General features: G+C 51.0%; 1 protein-coding gene across 1 annotated transcript in view; it reads right to left on the reverse strand.

Annotated features, from left to right (window-relative positions):
* Positions 1–2,496: 2,496 nt before the first annotated feature.
* Positions 2,497–14,552, reverse strand: part of LOC137319590 (nectin-4-like) — a 28,747-nt gene continuing 16,691 nt past the window's right edge. Inside the window, exons 2-5 of the mRNA XM_067981687.1 lie at positions 14,149–14,448; positions 9,371–9,485; positions 5,194–5,345; positions 2,497–3,015 (exon numbers count right to left, since the gene is read on the reverse strand). Coding sequence (XP_067837788.1) covers positions 2,864–3,015; positions 5,194–5,345; positions 9,371–9,485; positions 14,149–14,448 — 719 coding nt within the window. The 3' untranslated portion in view covers positions 2,497–2,863. The remainder of the gene's footprint in view (positions 3,016–5,193; positions 5,346–9,370; positions 9,486–14,148; positions 14,449–14,552) is intronic.

A 14,552-nucleotide genomic window follows, 5' to 3' on the forward strand; every position in this document is an offset into this window, starting at 1 on the left:
TCTCTCTCCGACTCCCACTCTCCCTCTCTCTCCTACTCCCACTCTCCCTCTCTCTCCTACTCCCACTCTCCCTCTCTCTCCTACCCCCACTCTCCCTCTCTCTCCAACTCCGACTCTCCCTCTCTCTCCAACTCCCACTCTCCCTCTCTCTCCTATTCCCACTCTCCCTCTCTCTCCTACTCCCACTCTCCCTGTCTCCCCTACTCCCACTCTCCATCTCTCTCCGACTCCCACTCTCCCTCTCACTCCGACTCCCACTATCTCCCTCTCTCTCCTACTCCCACTCTCTCCCTCTCTCTCCTACTCCCACTCTCTCCCTCTCTCTCCTACTCCCACTCTCCCTCTCTCTCCAACTCCCACTCTCCCTCTCTCTCCAACTCCCTCTCTCTCTCTCTCTCCTACTCCCACTCTCCCTCTCTCTCCTACTCCCACTCTCCCTCTCTCTCCTACTCCCACTCTCCCTCCCTCTCCTACTCCCACTCTCCCTCTCTCTCCTACTCCCACTCTCCCTCTCTCTCCAACTCCCTCTCTCTCTCTCTCTCCTACTCCCACTCTCCCTCTCTCTCCTACTCCCACTCTCCCTCTCTCTCCTACTCCCACTCTCCCTCTCTCTCTCTCCTACTGCCACTCTCCCTCCCTCTCTCCCACTCCCACTCTCTCTCTCTCTCTCCTACTCCCACTCTCCATCTCTCTCCGACTCCCACTCTCTCCCTCTCCCCTACTCCCACTCCCTCTCTCTTTCCCTCCTACTCCCTCTCTCTCTCTTCTACTCCCACTCTCCCTCTCTCTCCAACTCCCACTCTCCCTCTCTCTCCTAGTCCCTCTCTCTCTCCTACTCCCACTCCTTCTCTCTTTCCCTCCTACTCCCACACTCCCTCTCTCACCAACTCCCACTCTCCCTCTCTCTCCGACTCCCACTCTCTCCCTCTCTCTCCTACTCCCACTCCCTCTCTCTCCTACTCCCACTCTCCCTCTCTCTCCTACGTCCCCTCTCCCTCTCTCTCCTAGTCCATCTCTACGTTCTCTCATCGAAAGGTTCAGCAGGGAAAGAGGCCGTTCTGCCCCTCGAGCCCGTGCTGTCTCTCTCTGTAAGAGCAATCCAGCCGGTCCCACTCCCCCGCCCTCTCCCCGGACCCCTGCACATTCTTTCCCTTCAACTCTTTATCCAGCTCCCTTTTGACGGCCATGATTGAATCTGCCTCCCCCACCCCCTCGGGCAGTGAATTCCAGATCAGAACAACTCGCTGCGGAGAAAAACATTCTCCTCCTCCTCTCCCCCCTCTGGACCTTTTCCCGATCACCTTAAATCCGTGTCCTCTGGTTCCCGACCCTTCCGCCAATGGGAACAGTTTCTCTCTCTCTCCACTCTGTCCGGACCCTTCCTGATTTCGAAACCCTCGATCGAATCTCCTCGCAACCGTCTCTGTTCCGAGGAGAACGACCCCTCAGCTTCTCCAGTCTATCCCCGTAACTGAAGTCCCTCATCCCTGGAACCATTCTAGTAAATCTCCTCTGCACCCTCTCGAAGGCCATCAAATCCAATGTAGATGTTCTATGTTCTATGTATGTTCCTATGTTCTATGTATGTTCCCACCTTCTATGTATGTTCCTATGTTCTATGAATGTTCATATGTTCCATGTAAGTTCCTATGTTCTATGAATGGCCCATGTTCTTATGCATGTTACCATGTTCTGTTGAATGTTCCAATGCTCAATGTATGTTCCTATGTTCCAGGTATGCTCCTATGATCTATGTATTTCCTATGTTCTATGTATGTTCCACTGTCCTATGTATGTTCCTGTGTTCCATGTATGGTACTATGTTCTATGCATGTTCCTGTTCTATGTATATTCCCATGTTGTTATGCATGTTCCTATGTTCATATGTTTGTTCCAATGTTCTTATGTCTGTTCCTATGTTCTATGCATGTTCCCATGTTCTTATGAATGTTCTTATGCACCATGCATGTTCTTTGTTCCATGCATGTACCTATGCTCCATATATGTTCCTGTGTTCTTTGCATATTCCGATGTGGTTTGTATATTTCTATGTTCTATGCATGTTGCAATGTTCCATGTATGTTCCTATGTTTAAGTGTGTTGAATATGTTATATGTATGTTCCTCTGTTCTATGTATGTTCCGATGTTCTAAGTATGTTCCAATGTTCTCTGTATCATTCTATGTTCGACATAAGTTGAATATGTCCCATGCATGTTCCTATGTTCTGCGCATGTTGATTATGTACTGCGTATGTTCCAGTGTTCCATGTATGTTCCAGTGTTCTATGTATGTTCCAGTGTTCTAGGTGTGTTCCAGTGTTCTATGTATGTTCCAGTGTTCTATGTATGTTCCAGTGTTCTAGAAATGTTCCAATGTTCAATGTATATTCCAGTGTACTATGCATGTTCCACTGTTCTATGTATGTTCCAGTGTTCTATGTATGTTCCAGTGTTCCACGTATGTTCCAGTGTTCTGGAAATGTTCCTATGTTCAATGTATGTTCCAGTGTTCAATGTATGTTCCAGTGTTCTAGGTATGTTCCAGTGTTCAATGTATGTTCCAGTGTTCTAGGTATGTTCCAGTGTTCAATGTATGTTCCAGTGTTCTAGGTATGTTCCAGTGTTCAATGTATGTTCCAGTGTTCTAGGTATGTTCCAGTGTTCAATGTATGTTCCAGTGTTCAATGTATGTTCCAGTGTTCAATGTATGTTCCAGTGTTCTAGGTATGTTCCAGTGTTCAATGTATGTTCCAGTGTTCTAGGTATGTTCCAGTGTTCAATGTATGTTCCAGTGTTCTAGGTATGTTCCAGTGTTCTTATATACATTTCAGGCTCCAAAGGTGAGGGGATGGAAGGCCCTGCTTACAGTTTGTAGACCATGTCCTCTGTCTTCTTACGATGGTAACGATTAACTGCGATGACAGAGATCACAAGGATGATCAGAAGAACCAAACCCACTGCCCCAATGGCCACAAAAGACATGGAGAGCATGTTTACACTGGAGGAATTCTCATCTGGAGAAAGAAATCAACAAATGGAGGGACAGAACGGGTTAGATACAGAGTAAAGCTCCCTCTACAGTGTCCCATCAAACACTCCCAGGGCAGGTACAGTGTTAGATACAGAGTAAAGCTCCCTCTACAGTGTCCCATCAAACACTCCCAGGGCAGGTACAGGGTGAGATACAGAGTAAAGCTCCCTCCACACTGTCCCATCAAACACTCCCAGGGCAGGTACAGGGTTAGATACAGAGTAAAGCTCCCTCTACACTATCCCATCAAACACTCCCAGGGCAGGTCCAGGGTTAGATACAGAGTAAAGCTCCCTCTACACTGTCCCATCAAACACTCCCAGGGCAGGTACAGGGTGAGATACAGAGTAAAGCTCCCTCCACACTGTCCCGTCAAACACTCCCAGGGCCAGGTACAGGGTTAGATACAGAGTAAAGCTCCCTCTACACTGTCCCATCAAACACTCCCAGGGCAGGTACAGGGTTAGATACAGAGTAAAGCTCCCTCTACACTGTCCCATCAAACACTCCCAGGGTCAGGTACAGGGTTAGATACAGAGTAAAGCTCCCTCCACACTGTCCCATCAAACACTCCCAGGGTCAGGTACAGGGTTAGATACAGAGTAAAGCTCCCTCTACACTGTCCCATCAAACACTCCCAGGGTCAGGTACAGGGTTAGATACAGAGTAAAGCTCCCTCTACACTGTCCCATCAAACACTCCCAGGGTCAGGTACAGGGTGAGATACAGAGTAAAGCTCCCTCTACACTGTCCCATCAAACACTCCCAGGGCAGGTACAGGGTTAGATACAGAGTAAAGCTCCCTCTACACTGTCCCATCAAACACTCCCAGGGCAGGTACAGGGTTAGATACAGAGTAAAGCTCCCTCTACACTGTCGCATCAAACACTCCCAGGGCAGGGACAGGGTTAGATACAGAGTAAAGCTCCCTCTACACTGTCCCATCAAACACTCCCAGGGTCAGGTACAGGGTTAGATATAGAGTAAAGCTCCCTCTACACTGTCGCATCAAACACTCCCAGGTCAGGTACAGGGTTAGATACAGAGTAAAGCTCCCTCTGCACTGTCCCATCAAACACTCCCAGGGTCAGGTACAGGGTTAGATACAGAGTAAAGCTCCCTCTACACTGTCCCATCAAACACTCCCAGGGTCAGGTACAGGGTTAGATATAGAGTAAAGCTCCCTCTGCACTGTCCCATCAAACACTCCCAGGGCAGGTACAGGGTTAGATACAGAGTAAAGCTCCCTCTACACTGTCCCATCAAACACTCCCAGGGCAGGTACAGGGATAGATACAGAGTAAAGCTCCCTCCAAACTGTCCCATCAAACACTCCCAGGGCAGGTACAGGGTGAGATACAGAGTAAAGCTCCCTCGACACTGTCCCATCAAACACTCCCAGGGCAGGAACAGGGTTAGATACAGAGTAAAGCTCCCTCTACACTGTCCCATCAAACACTCCCAGTGCAGGTACAGGGTTAGATACAGAGTAAAGCTCCCTCTACACTGTCCCATCAAACACTCCCAGGACAGGTACAGGGTTAGACACAGAGTAAAGCTCCCTCTACACTGTCCCATCAAACACTCCCAGGGCAGGTACAGGGTTAGATACAGAGTAAAGCTCCCTCTACACTGTCCCATCAAACACTCCCAGGGTCAGGTACAGGGTTAGATACAGAGTAAAGCTCCCTCTACACTGTCCCATCAAACACTCCCGGGGCAGGTACAGGGTTAGATACAGAGTGAAGCTCCCTCTACACTGTCCCATCAAACACTCCCAGGGCAGGTACAGGGTTAGATACAGAGTAAAGCTCCCTCTACACTGTCCCATCAAACACTCCCGGGGCAGGTACAGGGTTAGATACAGAGTAAAGCTCCCTCTACACTGTCCCATCAAACACTCCCAGGGTCAGGTACAGGGTTAGATACAGAGTAAAGCTCCCTCTACACTGTCCCATCAAACACTCCCAGGGTCAGGTACAGGGTTAGATACAGAGTGAAGCTCCCTCTACACTGTCCCATCAAACACTCCCAGGGTCAGGTACAGGGTTAGATACAGAGTAAAGCTCCCTCTACACTGTCCCATTAATGACCCACCCTTGGCTGGATTAGCCCCCAGGTCCCCGAGGTTGAGTGTTCGTTGACTGAGTTTTGAACTCACCGGTTACCCTGACCTCCAGCTGTGCGCTCCTGGTTCCGATCTTGTTGGTCACGTCACAAACATAGATGCCAGCATCTTGGAGGGTGAGAGAACCCTTGAACTGGAGTCTGTTTCTCTGAGTGACGCTGTTGTTGGGCAAAGATCCATCCAACCTTGTGGGGCGTCACCAAAAGAGGTCAAGGGTGAAAACAGATTGACAATCACACAATCTGCAAACATCAAACCCCTTCCCATTCACTCCCACTGTACACAATCCCAATGGACCAAACCCCTTCCCATTCACTCCCACTGTACACAATCCCAATGGACCAAACCCCTTCCCATTCACTCCCACTGTACACAATCCCAATGGACCAAACCCCTTCCCATTCACTCCCACTGTACACAATCCCAATGGGACCAAACCCCTTCCCATTCACTCCCACTGTACACACTCCCAATGGACCAAACCCCTTCCCATTCCCTCCCACTGTCCACAATCCCAATGGATCAAACCCCTTCCCATTCACTCCCACTGTACACAATCCCAATGGACCAAACCCCTTCCCATTCACTCCCACTGTACACAATCCCAATGGACCAAACCCCTTCCCATTCACTCCCACTGTACACAATCCCAATGGACCAAACCCCTTCCCATTCACTCCCACAATCCCAATGGACCAAACCCCTTCCCATTCACTCCCACTGTACACAATCCCAATGGACCAAACCCCTTCCCATTCACTCCCACTGTACACAATCCCAATGGACCAAACCCCTTCCCATTCACTCCCAATGTACACAATCCCAATGGGACCAAACCCCTTCCCATTCACTCCCACTGTACACAATCCCAATGGACCAAACCCCTTCCCATTCACTCCCACTGTACACAATCCCAATGGATCAAACCCCTTCCCATTCACTCCCACTGTACACAATCCCAATGGACCAAACCCCTTCCCATTCACTCCCACTGTACACAATCCCAATGGACCAAACCCCTTCCCATTCACTCCCACTGTGCACAATCCCAATGGGACCAAACCCCTTCCCATTCACTCCCGCTGTACACAATCCCAATGGATCAAACCCCTTCCCATTCACTCCCACTGTACACAATCCCAATGGACCAAACCCCTTCCCATTCACTCCCACTGTACACAATCCCAATGGACCAAACCCCTTCCCATTCACTCCCACTGTACACAATCCCAATGGACCAAACCCCTTCCCATTCACTCCCGCTGTACACAATCCCAATGGGACCAAACCCCTTCCCATTCACTCCCACTGTACACAATCCCAATGGATCAAACCGCTTCCCATTCACTCCCACTGTACACAATCCCAATGGACCAAACCCCTTCCCATTCACTCCCACTGTACACAATCCCAATGGACCAAACCCCTTCCCATTCACTCCCAGTGTACACAATCCCAATGGACCAAACCCTTTCCCATTCACTCCCACTGCACACAATCCCAATGGGTGTTTGCATTCACATGGCGCCTTTTAACGTTTCAAGTTGCTTCACAGGAGCGATTCTGAAATAAAATTTGACCCCGGGCCACATTAGGAGATATTCGGACAGGTGAGCAAAAGCTCGGTCAGAGAGGGAGGTTTTAAGGGGAGTCTTAAAGGAGGAGGGAGAGAGGCGGAGAGGTTTTGGGAGGGAATTCCCGAGATTGGAGGCCCCAGGCAGCTGGAGGCTCGGCCGCCGATGGCGGAGCGACGGGAATCGAGGGGGAGGCACAAGAGGACAGAATTGGAGGAGCGCAGAGATCTGGGAGGGTCGGAGGAGGTTACGGAGATAACAAGGGCGGGAGAATTTGAAAACCGAGGCGTTGCCGGACAGGGAGCCGACGTAGGTGAACGGGACTCGGTGGGAGACAGGATACGGAGGGGGGGTGCAGTCGAGTTTCAGATGAGTTGATGGTTACTGAGGGTGCAATGGTGGGAGAGTGGATTGGGGAATCCTGGATTCTGGAGGTGACAAAAGGCATGGACGAGGGCATCAGCAGCAGATGGGCTGCGGCCGGGGGCAGAGACGGGCGATGTTCACAACATTTATTAACGACTCAGATGAAGGGATCGAAAGTCTCATATCTAAGTTTGCCGATTGGTGGCATTGTAAGCAGTGTGGATGAAAACATAAAATTACAAAGCGATATTGATAGATTAGGTGAATGGGCAAAACTGTGGCAAATGGAATTCAATGCAGGCAAATGTGAGGTCATCCACTTTGGATCAAAAAAGGATAGAACAGGGTACTTTCTAAATGGTAAAAAGTTAAAAACAGTGGATGTCCAAAGGGACTTAGGGGTTCAGGTACATCGATCATTGAAGTGTCATGAACAGGTGCAGAAAATAATCAAGAAGGCTAATGGAACGCTGGCCTTTATATCAAGAGGACTGGAGTACAAGGGGGCAGAAGTTATGCTGCAGCTATACAAAACCCTGGTGAGACCGCACCTGGAGTACTGTGAGCAGTTCTGGGCACCGCACCTTCGGAAGGACATATTGGCCTTGGAGGGAGTGCAGCGTAGGTTTACTAGAATGATACCCGGACTTCAAGGGTTAAGTTACGAGGAGAGATGACACAAATTGGGGTTGTATTCTCTGGAGTTTCGAAGGTTAAGGGGTGATCTGATCGAAGTTTATAAGATATTAAGGGGAACGGAGAGGGTGGATAGAGAGAAACTATTTCCGCTGGTTGGGGATTCTAGGAGTAGGGGGCACAGTCCTAAAAATTAGAGCCAGACCTTTCGGGAGCGAGATTAGAAAACATTTCTACACACAAAGGGTGGGTAGAAGTTTGGAACTCTCTTCCGCAAACGGCAATTGATACTCGCTCAATTGCTAAATTTAAATCTGAGATAGATAGCTTTTTGGGCAACCAAAGGTATTAAGGGATATGGGCCAAAGGCAGGTACATGGAGTTAGATCACAGATCAGCCCATGATCTTATCAAATGGCGGAGCAGGCACGAGGGGCCGAATGGCCTCCTCCTGTTCCTAGGTGGAAGTAGGCGGTCTCGGTGACTCGGGTTTGGAAGAATGAGAGGGGATCTCATCGAAACGTATAAAATTCTGACCGGGTGAGACAGACTGGATGCAGGGAGGATGTTTTCCCCTGGCTGCGGGAGGGGGTCCAGAACGAGGGGGATCGCAGTCTCAGGATACAGGGTGGGACATTTCGGACCGCGACGAGGGGAAATTTCTTCACTCAGAGGGCGGTGAACCTGGGGAATTCTCTACCACAGAAGGCAGTGGAGGCCGAGTCATCAGATGTGTTCAAGAAGGAGCTGGATAGATTTCTGGACACAAAAGGCAGCAAGGGGTACGGGGAGAGAGCGGGAATGTGGTATTGAGATCGAGGATCAGCCATGGTCACCCGATTATAGAAAGGATATTATTAAACTAGAAAGAGTGCAGAAAAGATTTACCAGGATGCTACCGGGACTTGATGGTTCGACTTATAGGGAGAGGTTAGACAGACTGGGACTTCTTTCCCTGGAGAGTAGGAGGTTGAGGGGTGATCTTATCGAAGTCTATAAAATAATGAGGGGCATAGATAAGGTAGATAGTCAAAACCTTTTCCCAAAGGTAGGGGAGTCTATAACGAGGGGGCATAGGTTTAAGGTGAGAGGGGAGAGATACAAAAGGGTCCAGAGGGGCAATTTTTTCACTCAAAGGGTGGTGAGTGTCTGGAACGAGCTGCCAGAGGCAGTAGTCGAGGCGGGTACAATTTTGTCTTTTAAAAAGCATTTGGACAGTTACATGGGTAAGATGGGTGGAGAGGGATATGGGCCAAGTGCAGGCAATTGGGACGAGCTCAGTGGTACAAACTGGGCGACATGGACATGTTGGGCCGAAGGGCCTGTTTCCATGTTGTAAACCTCGATGATTCTATGATTCTCTGTGTTCAAGAAGGAGCTGGATAGATTTCCAGACACAAAAGGCAGCAAGGGGTACGGGAGAGAGCGGGAATGCGGCATTGAGATCGAGGGTCAGCCATGCTCGTATTGAATGGCGGGGCAGGCTCGAAGGGCCGAATGGCCGACTCCTGCTCCGACTTTCCGTGAGACGGAGCGGAGACGAGGTCGGGTTCGGTCCGAGGCGGACGATGGTCGAAGGAGAGGGACGGAGACGGTGGGGGTCGTCTCGACAACTGCGCCGCAGGGAGTCTCACCTCATCCACGCGAAGGAGGTGGCGGGGGGGTTGCCGTTCTCCGCGCACTCCAGCTCCGCCCCTTCCGCGCCCACGTGCCAGTTCTCGGAGGCACTGACGGAAACTTCCGGAACATCTGCGGGGAGGAAGGCGGGGAGACGGGTCAGAGGTCGGAGGAGGGTTAGATACAGAGTAAAGCTCCCTCTACACTGTCCCATCAAACACTCCCAGGGGCAGGTACAGGGTTAGATACAGAGTAAAGCTCCCTCTACACTGTCCCATCAAACACTCCCAGGGCAGGGACAGGGTTAGATACAGAGTAAAGCTCCCTCTACACTGTCCCATCAAACACTCCCAGGGCAGGTACAGGGTTAGATACAGAGTAAAGCTCCCTCTACACTGTCCCATCAAACACTCCCAGGGTCAGGTACAGGGTGAGATACAGAGTAAAGCTCCCTCTACACTGTCCCATCAAACACTCCCAGGGCAGGTACAGTGTTAGATACAGAGTAAAGCTCCCTCTACACTGTCCCATCAAACACTCCCAGGGTCAGGTACAGAGTTAGATACAGAGTAAAGCTCCCTCTTCACTGTCCCATCAAACACTCCCAGGGCAGGTACAGGGTTAGATACAGAGTAAAGCTCCCTCTACACTGTCCCATCAAACACTCCCAGGGTCAGGTCCAGGGGTGATAGACAGAGTAAAGCTCTCTCTACACTGTCCCATCAAACACTCCCAGGGCAGGTACAGGGTTAGATACAGAGTAAAGCTCCCTCTACACTGTCCCATCAAACACTCCCAGGGGCAGGTACAGGGTTAGATACAGAGTAAAGCTCCCTCTACACTGTCCCATCAAACACTCCCAGGGCAGGTACAGGGTTAGATACAGAGTAAAGCTCCCTCTACACTGTCCCGTCAAACACTCCCAGGGCAGGTACAGGGTTAGATACAGAGTAAAGCTCCCTCTACACTGTCCCATCAAACACTCCCAGGGCAGGTACAGGGTTAGATACAGAGTAAAGCTCCCTCTACACTGTCCCATCAAACACTCCCAGGGCAGGTACAGGGTTAGATACAGAGCAAAGCTCCCTCTACACTGTCCCATCAAACACTCCCAGGGCAGGTACAGGGTTAGATACAGAGTAAAGCTCCCTCTACACTGTCCCATCAAACACTCCCAGGGCAGGTACAGGGTTAGATACAGAGTAAAGCTCCCTCTACACTGTCCCGTCAAACACTCCCAGGGCAGGTACAGGGTTAGATACAGAGTAAAGCTCCCTCTACACTGTCCCGTCAAACACTCACAGGGCAGGTACAGGGTTAGATACAGAGTAAAGCTCCCTCTACACTGTCCCGTCAAACACTCCCAGGGCAGGTACAGGGTTAGATACAGAGTAAAGCTCCCTCTACACTGTCCCATCAAACACTCCCAGGGTCAGGTACAGGGTTAGATACAGAGTAAAGCTCCCTCTACACTGTCCCATCAAACACTCCCAGGGTCAGGTACAGGGTTAGATACAGAGTAAAGCTCCCTCTACACTGTCCCATCAAACACTCCCAGGGCAGGTACAGGGTTAGATACAGAGTAAAGCTCCCTCTACACTGTCCCATCAAACACTCCCAGGGTCAGGTACAGGGTGAGATACAGAGTAAAGCTCCCTCTACACTGTCCCATCAAACACTCCCAGGGCAGGTACAGGGTTAGATACAGAGTAAAGCTCCCTCGACACTGTCCCATCAAACACTCCCAGGGGCAGGTACAGGGTTAGATACAGAGTAAAGCTCCCTCTACACTGTCCCATCAAACACTCCCAGGGGCAGGTACAGGGTTAGATACAGAGTAAAGCTCCCTCTACACTGTCCCATCAAACACTCCCAGGGGCAGGTACAGGGTTAGATACAGAGTAAAGCTCCCTCTACACTGTCCCATCAAACACTCCCAGGGCAGGTACAGGGTTAGATACAGAGTAAAGCTCCCTCTACACTGTCCCATCAAACACTCCCAGGGTCAGGTACAGGGTTAGATAGAGAGTAAAGCTCCCTCGACACTGTCCCATCAAACACTCCCAGGGTCAGGTACAGGGTTAGATACAGAGTAAAGCTCCCTCGACACTGTCCCATCAAACACTCCCAGGGTCAGGTACAGGGTTAGATACAGAGTAAAGCTCCCTCTACACTGTCCCATCAAACACTCCCAGGGTCAGGTACAGGGTTAGATACAGAGTAAAGCTCCCTCGACACTGTCCCATCAAACACTCCCAGGGTCAGGTACAGGGTTAGATACAGAGTAAAGCTCCCTCTACACTGTCCCATCAAACACTCCCAGGGTCAGGTACAGGGTTAGATACAGAGTAAAGCTCCCTCTGCACTGCCCCATCAAACACTCCCAGGGCAGGTACAGGGTTAGATACAGAGTAAAGCTCCCTCTACACTGTCCCATCAAACACTCCCAGGGCAGGTACAGGGTTAGATACAGAGTAAAGCTCCCTCTACACTGTCCCATCAAACACTCCCAGGGTCAGGTACAGGGTTAGATACAGAGTAAAGCTCCCTCTACACTGTCCCATCAAACACTCCCAGGGTCAGGTACAGGGTTAGACACAGAGTAAAGCTCCCTCTGCACTGTCCCGTCAAACACTCCCAGGGCAGGTACAGGGTTAGATACAGAGTAAAGCTCCCTCTACACTGTCCCATCAAACACTCCCAGGGTCAGGTACAGGGTTAGATACAGAGTAAAGCTCCCTCTACACTGTCCCATCAAACACTCCCAGGGTCAGGTACAGGGTAAGATACAGAGTAAAGCTCCCTCTACACTGTCCCATCAAACACTCCCAGGGCAGGTACAGGGTTAGATACAGAGTAAAGCTCCCTCTACACTGTCCCATCAAACACTCCCAGGGCAGGTACAGGGTTAGATACAGAGTAAAGCTCCCTCTACACTGTCCCATCAAACACTCCCAGGGTCAGGTACAGGGTAAGATACAGAGTAAAGCTCCCTCTACACTGTCCCATCAAACACTCCCAGGGCAGGTACAGGGTTAGATACAGAGTAAAGCTCCCTCTACACTGTCCCATCAAACACTCCCAGGGCAGGTACAGGGTTAGATACAGAGTAAAGCTCCCTCTACACTGTCCCATCAAACACTCCCAGGGCAGGGACAGGGTTAGATACAGAGTAAAGCTCCCTCTACACTGTCCCATCAAACACTCCCAGGGCAGGTACAGGGTTAGATACAGAGTAAAGCTCCCTCCACACTGTCCCATCAAACACTCCCAGGGTCAGGTACAGGGTTAGATACAGAGTAAAGCTCCCTCTACACTGTCCCATCAAACACTCCCAGGGTCAGGTACAGGGTTAGATACAGAGTAAAGCTCCCTCTACACTGTCCCATCAAACACTCCCAGGGTCAGGTACAGGGTTAGATACAGAGTAAAGCTCCCTCCACACTCTCCCATCAAACACTCCCAGGGTCAGGTACAGGGTTAGATACAGAGTAAAGTTCCCTCTACACTGTCCCATCAAACACTCCCAGGGTCAGGTACAGGGTTAGATACAGAGTAAAGTTCCCTCTACACTGTCCCATCAAACACTCCCAGGGCAGGTACAGGGTTAGATACAGAGTAAAGCTCCCTCTACACTGTCCCATCAAACACTCCCAGGGTCAGGTACAGGGTTAGATACAGGGTAAAGCTCCCTCTACACTGTCCCGTCAAACACTCCCAGGGCAGGTACAGGGTTAGATACAGAGTAAAGCTCCCTCTACACTGTCCCGTCAAACACTCCCAGGGCAGGTACAGGGTTAGATACAGAGTAAAGCTCCCTCTACACTGTCCCGTCAAACACTCCCAGGGCAGGTACAGGGTTAGATACAGAGTAAAGCTCCCTCCACATTGTCCCGTCAAACACTCCCAGGGCAGGTACAGGGTTAGATACAGAGTAAAGCTCCCTCTACACTGTCCCATCAAACACTCCCAGGGCAGGTACAGGGTTAGATACAGAGTAAAGCTCCCTCTACACTGTCCCATCAAACACTCCCAGGGCAGGTACAGGGTTAGATACAGAGTAAAGCTCCCTCTACACTGTCCCATCAAACACTCCCAGGGCAGGTACAGGGTTAGATACAGAGTAAAGCTCCCTCTACACTGTCCCATCAAACACTCCCAGGGCAGGTACAGGGTTAGATACAGAGTAAAGCTCCCTCTACACTGTCCCGTCAAACACTCCCAGGGTCAGGTACAGGGTTAGATACAGAGTAAAGCTCCCTCTACACTGTCCCATCAAACACTCCCAGGGCAGGTACAGGGTTAGATACAGAGTAAAGCTCCCTCTACACTGTCCCGTCAAACACTCCCAGGGCAGGTACAGGGTTAGATACAGAGTAAAGCTCCCTCTACACTGTCCCATCAAACACTCCCAGGGCAGGTACAGGGTTAGATACAGAGTAAAGCTCCCTCTACACTGTCCCGTCAAACACTCCCAGGGTCAGGTACAGGGTTAGATACAGAGTAAAGCTCCCTCTACACTGTCCCATCAAACACTCCCAGGGTCAGGTACAGGGTTAGATACAGAGTAAAGCTCCCTCTACACTGTCCCATCAAACACTCCCAGGGTCAGGTACAGGGTTAGATACAGAGTAAACCTCCCTCCACACTGTCCCATCAAACACTCCCAGGGCAGGTACAGGGTTAGATACAGAGTAAAGCTCCCTCTACACTGTCCCGTCAAACACTCCCAGGGGCAGGTACAGGGTTAGATACAGAGTGAAGCTCCCTCCACACTGTCCCGTCAAACACTCACAGTAAACGTCCAGTCTGTGTTGTAGACGGGCTGCCTTGGTGAAGGTGGAGTGGGTCACGATGCAGTCGAGGGTCTGTCCCCTCATGGCCCGCACGGGGTCCAGGTAATAACGGTTGCTGATTGTCACTGTGTTGTTCGCATTGATCCAAACCCTCTCCTCCTGCTCCCCGGGGACCAGCGTCTTCCAGCTCACATTGGCCCTCGGGGAGCTGCCCGTGGCTGTGCAGGTGGCAGCCAGGGCCCTACGATCGCCCTCCAACAATGCCCGCGGGCCGGGCACGACGGAGACCTGAGGGGGCACTGAGGGGGGGGGGGGAGGGGGAGGGGAGGGAGGGGGAGAGAGGGAGAGGGAGAGAGAGAGAGAGGGAGGGGAGTGGGGGAGGAGGCGGAGAGGGGTAGAGGGA

This window comes from Heptranchias perlo, unplaced genomic scaffold, assembly GCF_035084215.1.
Source record: "Heptranchias perlo isolate sHepPer1 unplaced genomic scaffold, sHepPer1.hap1 HAP1_SCAFFOLD_874, whole genome shotgun sequence".
Lineage (NCBI taxonomy): Eukaryota > Metazoa > Chordata > Chondrichthyes > Hexanchiformes > Hexanchidae > Heptranchias > Heptranchias perlo.